The following is a 7,166-nucleotide window of genomic DNA, read 5'->3' as shown; positions in this document are numbered from 1 at the left end:
CAGAGAAAGGAAGAGACCCTAAAACTGCCATAAACGAACACATTGCCGTGGAAGATCTTGACATTGCATGTACTTCTGTACTATCCATTTTCTCAGCGTACATGTATTACACGTACTATAAAACCACGCCATTGTTAGAGCGATAGGATATCGCCGAGAAGGAATAGTTAATGTATTAACACTCTAAAGATCATGAAAAATCCATGGATTAAATCCAAATTAAGTTCCATTATAATTCAAGAACCCGTTGTAATTGTAGACAACCACTTTATCCCAAAAACGACTGCATTTGATTGAAAACGACTGGCTTTCAACGGTTTATTTCTATATACATTGCAATGTGCAAAACATAATGTCGAAAATAAACGCATGTAAAACACAGGAAGCTATTATCGGATAAGTAAATTAGCGTTGAAGTCACATAAGCCATCTCGCCCCCCCCCCCCCCCCCCTGCTTGTACGTATATAATGTTACTTGAATCACAGCACAACGACTTTGTAATAAGACGCAATCTTGGCTATGTATATTGGATCAAAGAAAAACTCTTGCAACGAAGTATTGTTTGTTTGTATATTTGATTTTATTCATCACGGGATAAGATGCTTTTTTTTTCAGAGAAGACATGAATATAATGTGACAACCATCAAGAAAAAAAAGCACAACATAACAATGAACAAATCACTTAATTCAAACTAAAAAAAACCCCGCAAATTAAAGTACATTTCTACATAATTATATGACACAAGCTAAATAAAAAAGAACAAACAAAGAGCGAGAGAGAAAGTGGAAAGTGAGAGAGATGAAAATTTGCCTAACACAAAATGCAACGAAAAAAGGTGAAAACCATGCATGCAGTGACGCATAACTTATTCAAGTTATTGCAGTACTGGTATAGGCCTATATCATGTACGTGTGTATAGGGAATTGTATAAAATAGCACCGTGCACTGTAGAGGCAAATTATACGTCATATCCATGCTAACTCAAATTTTGATGTAATGTTCTTTCGAAAGCTTTTAAATTGCTAATTACTCTTTCGCGGGATGATTAGGGAATATGTAAGCACTTGAGTAAATGCACCCAAAGTTCTTGAGATTTCTCACAGGTTTGTGAAGTATTATCAAATTTACAGTATTTATCTCTTTCAATCTCTCTCTGTTCGTTTCCTCTTTTTGTGTATATGGAAGATGCATGAAGGTAGTAAAGTGATTTGATTTTTTGAAAATAAAAACATCATGAGTTTTCTTTTTCAGTTGGTCCTTAATCAATTATTGGTTTCACGCTAGTAAATTTGTAAGAGATTGTTTACAAAAACGATTGTCTACAAGTTAGAAATAGCATGAGTCTTTTTCGAAAATATTAGTTTATTTGGCAGTTTAACTTATCAGACTTTTAACCACACGTGCCCATCCACATTGCCATTGACATTACACATCCTTGTACGGTTGACCCTTAACCCCTTTGACCCCTAACCCCGTGACCCGGAAGAGGGACCCCGCCTTGTCCTGTTTCTTCAGCTCCTCCTCGGTGAGAGTCACTTTACCCGTGGTCACGTAGAGTTCGTCGAGCCCGGCCCCACCCCAGCAGCAGCTTGTGATAATGGTGACTGGCAGGGTGACAGTACGAAGTTTTTCACCTGGCAGATCGAAAATCACAAATGTGATTTCCCATCATAAAAGCCACCAAAATACCGCTAGATGACACTTTGGATTTTTATTTTTCTAGGTGAAGATCAAGCCTTCAAATTGTCATTCTCATCTGAAGCTTTCAATATTCAATTCAATTCAAATCCACTTCGAAATTATTTTGTTTCCATATAAAGTAATACAAAGTAATATACATAACGCTTACATGAGTACATAATATTGCAAAGAACATTGAATCACGCAAGTTTCAACAAAACATGAATACAATTATTATAATGATATCAACTCTGGTTTGGATAAATAAACAAGAAAGCAATGCAATTGTAATTCTATATAACTCTACACGGAAAAGAGGAATTCACAAGAAAAGCATAGCTTGTAAAATTTGTGAATTCCCGTAGAAGGTTTTAAGGGCATCTCAAGATCCGTCAAGGTCTTCATGTATAAAATTTTGATATCCTGATATCGGGCGACATTATCGGAAAATAAAAAAAGGACTATGACAAGTACAAGGATAAAAGCAGGGACGGAACAGACAGAAAAACAAAATTAAAGATAGGTATGACAAAGAAAGGGCGGAAACAAAACGAGACAATGTCTACATTCAGTTATCTGGAAAGGTCACCAAGGCATGAGGAAGAACTTAATATTCTATACAAATTTGGCTTAAAACACAAACTCTTAATGATTTAAAAAATACCCATTATTAATTTATTTACTTTTAAATGAAAATAACATTTTTTTTAAATCTGTTTGTTTGTTTACGTGAGGATGACAAAAGAAATTTTGGTCAGTTTTGATTGTTCTTATACTTTCTTACACTTTTTTTTTGGGGGGGGGGGGGTGAGGTAAAGAGAAAATTCTTATGAAATAATTATAAAAGAGCATGTAATTCCAAGAGGGCTTCAACGTTTATTTGATGCAAAATAAGTTTTGAAATAGCTGAGGTATCCAAAACAGAGTAATTCAGATTAAAGGTGGAACCCTCCTTTTATTCGGATGGCTTTGTTTTAATTTGTTTTTGGATGTCTTTGCCAATCCAAAACCGATTTGCATGTAACAAACTTGGATTTCCTCTTAGAATGGTATGCTGTATAACTATTTCTTAATTTGGTTCTTGGTATATTACAAAACGTTAAAAGCCCAATCCTTATTGCCACCAGTACGACACCATCCCTGTAATAACTTAGTAGTTTAAGCTGAATCTTGGTACACGGATTTATTACAATCATGCTGTTCAGGATTGAGTCAGAATATCAAAAATACGAACTTATTCCTCTTCCCGCTGCCGACCCTTCCCGAGACAGGTAAAATAATTATCGGTTTTCTCCCTGATATCACATGCTATTTACTTCTGCTGGCATTCAGTGTATGCCAAACTGAATTTATTACCAGTGAGATACTTACTATTTTCTACTGACATTTAGTCAATGCCAAACTGAAACTATCACCCGAGATACCAACCTGTTCTGGGGTTATAGCGAATCACACTACCGCTACGGAAAATGGCCACCCAGAGCATGTCCTCGCTGTCGATACACATACCGTCCGGGAATCCAGTCGACTCGGGAATGGTGATGACCCGTCGACGGTTACCTGAGCACGGAGTTATGTGTGGAAGAATATCATTATTTCATTAGGAAAAATACAAGGAGACATCCATTTAACGAATCATGACTACGTGCATATAGTCAGCATCTCTGCAAACTGAAATGTATTATTTTCAAAATTTAAGAAGAAATTAACCATTCAAGGTTTGCATGATTTGTCTTCCCTATTTCCGTGTAATGGGTAAAAGAAAGTTTAGCTGGGAGTGAAATAGGACGGTAGGATAGAAACAATAATCAAAGTACGTCCTCAAACAGGAACTGTATTAAATATTATAGACATGATGATACTTATTCAAAACAAAGTATAAGAAACAGGAGATTGCAATAGAGGAGGTATTCATTTCACCTTGACTTTGATAACAGAACCATATACTTGTCGAAAAAGGAAAATTATTACAGCTTTCTCACCGCAAGAAACTAACATCACCATTTTGATAATCATTATCAACATTGATCAGCATCTCCATTGTAACCGTTATCGTCATCTTCTTCCCCTCTGCATTATCATCATCATTGTCATGATCTAAGAAAAAACTCACTAATATTTCCAGTCTTGATGTCGTAATCGAACGCGTCCACACCGAACGAGAGTGAGTCGATGTAGTACATGGTCGAGTGGTCAGCTGTCCACGCCAGACCGTTCGAGATGGCCACCTGAATGGTGGACAAGATGAAGATGTAGCAAAAGAGTGTGACTGAGGATTCCTTACCGCAAATCAATCTGCCCGTCGCAGTATCGAAGATTCCTAACCTCAACACTCCACCTATCTTTCCTTCTATCTCCACCCATTTGTATAATATCTATCTATCTATCTATCTATCTATCTATTGATCTATCTATTGATCTATCTATCTATTGATCTATTGATCTATTGATCTATCTATCTATTGATCTATCTATCTATCTATCTATCTATCTGTATTTATCTATCTATATATCTATCTATCTATCTATCTATCTATCTATCTCTCTCTTTCTCTCTCTCTATCTATCTTTCTGTTTATCTATAACTTACATTTTGCACATGGGTAGTTAGCTTACTATCGACACCCAGACAGTAGAGGGAGCCCCGTCGTGGATAGTCAGCAGCTCCAGAACCCGTTTCTCCGAATGCCATCGTACCTGAAACAACATTAAAAAAAGGTCATTGCCCGTTCCAACAATACTCCAAAATGACTACGGCAGCGAGACAAGAAATATTTGTCCAATTGAAACTGGGAATCGATAAGGGCTTTGGCAAAATTTTGGCAATGAGATAAGGATTGAAATTGTAAGAACTAATGTCAAGGTATTAACCTCCCTTGTTGTGAAAAATGTTTAGGCGACATTGTATTAACTTCATTCAGTCTGGAAATCTCAAACTGTAAAACGAATCCTTTTGGGAGCTTTAAAGGCGTACGAATTCAAAATATTTTTCCTTGTTTGAGACTCTTTAACATTAAATACACTGAAAATTCTGATGTGACTTCTTCAGGTAAAGTAATAAAGAAAAAGAAATCAAGTAGAGTTGAGCTATGTGACAGTGCATTAAAAAGGAGTTCATGTTTGTTGTCAGCTGGTGGTCCCTTTGCGCTAACGTTTGTCCGATATCTATCTCCACCTACTCCAAACCTTTAGCTATATATCTCAATACTTTACATGAATTAATTGTTGCGACACGAGTTAAACTTCGGGGAAGCTTTCTGAACAGGTTGTCGAAAGCAACCATTATTACTAAATTCTGTTTGGAATATTAGGTTATTTATGAGCACGCTTACAAACAGAATGCGAGGTTATCGATCAGTGTCGATAGAAAAGTATAATCATTTGAATCAGAGACACCATTCGTATCTGTTATCAATAGTGAGCATTGTTAGTCTGAACTGCAGAAAGAGCGGTGTAACACCATGGGTGTTAAATCTAACACCGATCAAATGTCAGTAGAGGACCATACCGACAGGACCTGGTGTAGAACGTATGTTTTGATGGTGTTGGATAATATTTACATGGCACTTCCTGGTGTTAATTTGGCACTGTAGCTGGTGATATTTGGACACAGCGCTGGTGTTATTTCAACGGTGACACTACATGTATACTTGCTCTTGATTTGATACTGCTGGTGTTAATGTCAATGGTATACCACCAGCCCAGCTTCAATAGGAGACCACACCAACTGGCACTACTGTGGTGTAGAACTTTTTTTTTTCAAAAATCAAATACTTTATCTGAAAGCTCTTGTCCGTCTTATTGAAGTTCAAAACCAACAAGAAAAAAAAACAGTGATTAATTACCTACCTTAAAATCATTTTGAAGTGACACCCGGAGATGCTAATTTAACACCACAAATGAACACCGAAAATTTAATATCAGCTCGGTGTTTCATATCATCATACACCCGATTTTTTGCAGTATGCTTGTACTCATTCATCGTCAAAATTGACAACAGGCAACAATAATCGCTAACACACCTGCCCAAAATCTCCCGGCAGGATCACACTTTCCGTCGTTGAATCTGGTGAATGGTGGAAGGTCTGCAGAGGCGACCGCTTCGACGTCTCCACTCTCCCAATCCACGAACCCGATTCGGCTCTCACTAGCTGCAAGGGTTTTCCCGCTCACTGTGGGCACAACAGACCCAACCGCCTTACCTGTCGTCATGGTAACAGCATCAGGGAAAATCAATCCAGAATGCAGACATATCACTAAAATACGTCGGTCAAATTTAGGGGAAATCCCACAATCTGCTAAAAAGATAATAAAAGAAAAAAAGTATGATCAAATGCACGCTCGATCATGTCTAGAAATAAGGCTGCAATAGTTCGAGATGTCCCGGTAATAAAACGTTTTGAAGAAAACATTGAAATTACTCCACGTAAAAAAAAAAAAAAAAAAAAAAAAAAAAAAAAAAATATATATATATATATATATATATATATATAATATATTCAGCCTAAATTAATGAAAGGGGAGGTATAATTGAACTTTCTGCAAGAGGTAGGGGATAGTATCACTCTAAAGATCGATTACCAATGAGTCGAGGGAATGTACACTTTTTATTAAACAAATTAATGAATATGAATTTTGTGGTACACATATTCTTCAGAATAGCAACTCACTCCTTGATACACTGGAAATAAAATACATGGCAAAGAAAACGACATAACGTACACGTATTTTTGGAATCACGAATTTTTTTTACATTATCAGATTAACGAAGTTCCGGAAAACGAATCTTATTTCATTTTCAGGTTAAAGAACCTTCGGAGTAACGAACATTTCCGAATAACGAATTGTAACCCTCAGGTATCTTGCAATTCATTGGCCTGAATCCGGTACTCTAAAGGTTAAAAGTGACAAACGTATAATTCTGACTCTCACCGATGTTAACACTCTGTCTCTCTCCCGAGGACGGGTCGTATCGGTAGATTGTGTTGCCAAGGATATCTATGTATAGGAGCGTGTTTGTGACGTCATCCCAGTGAGGTCCCTCCAGAAGTTTCCCAACGTTCTCCTGAACCACTTCGACGGACATGGCGAATGACTCCGACGACGACCACGGAACTGACTTGGTATGATGTTCCTTCTGTCAGACCCTTCATACGGGGAGAAAGATATGGAGAGTCAAAAGCTCGTAACCTTCTTATACAGTCAAACCTGCCATAGCGACCATTTTTTGTCCATAGCGGCCTCCTGGCTATACAGACACTAAACTCAATTCCCGCCTATAGAAACGGCATGTTCAAGACCCTGTCTATGTGGTCAACCGTCTACAACGACCGTTTTTTTTTTCGTCTTCCTTGGGTGGCTGCTTTATACAGGTTTGACTGTAAGTGTGTGTGTGTGTGTGTGTGTGTGTGTGTGTGGCATAGATCTCACGAGTCATGAGCCCATGAGCTCGACACTACACAAAAAGGCCCACCAGCTAGACAC

The 7,166-nt window shown here is 37.6% G+C and overlaps 1 protein-coding gene across 1 annotated transcript; it reads right to left on the bottom strand.

The window, feature by feature from the left end:
• Positions 1-816: 816 nt before the first annotated feature.
• On the bottom strand, positions 817-6,813 carry LOC140234219 (regucalcin-like). The gene is made up of 6 exons (XM_072314281.1): positions 6,615-6,813; positions 5,705-5,884; positions 4,273-4,379; positions 3,796-3,910; positions 3,111-3,242; positions 817-1,636 (listed from the first exon to the last, which is right to left on the bottom strand). Exons 1-6 carry the CDS (start codon positions 6,766-6,768, stop codon positions 1,428-1,430), a joined length of 897 nt encoding a protein of 298 aa, XP_072170382.1. The 5' UTR covers positions 6,769-6,813; the 3' UTR covers positions 817-1,427.
• Between the last annotated feature and the right edge of the window lie 353 nt (positions 6,814-7,166).

Source organism: Diadema setosum, chromosome 10, assembly GCF_964275005.1.
Source record: "Diadema setosum chromosome 10, eeDiaSeto1, whole genome shotgun sequence".
Taxonomy (NCBI): Eukaryota; Metazoa; Echinodermata; class Echinoidea; order Diadematoida; family Diadematidae; genus Diadema; species Diadema setosum.
Note: the sequence above shows the minus strand (reverse complement) of the source record. Positions and strands in the feature narration are given on the sequence as shown.

What these genes read in the sequence shown, in the direction of transcription:
- LOC140234219 (XM_072314281.1), bottom strand. Translation starts at nt 6,768, where the DNA reads ATGTCCGTCGAAGTGGTTCAGGAGAACGTTGGGAAACTTCTGGAGGGA. An exon ending in GAGACAGAGTGTTAACATCG is followed by an intron (nt 5,885 to 6,614) that starts GTGAGAGTCAGA and finishes CCATGACGACAG; the next exon opens with GTAAGGCGGTTGGGTCTGTT. An exon ending in CATCAAGACTGGAAATATTA is followed by an intron (nt 3,243 to 3,795) that starts GTGAGTTTTTTC and finishes CTCCGTGCTCAG; the next exon opens with GTAACCGTCGACGGGTCATC.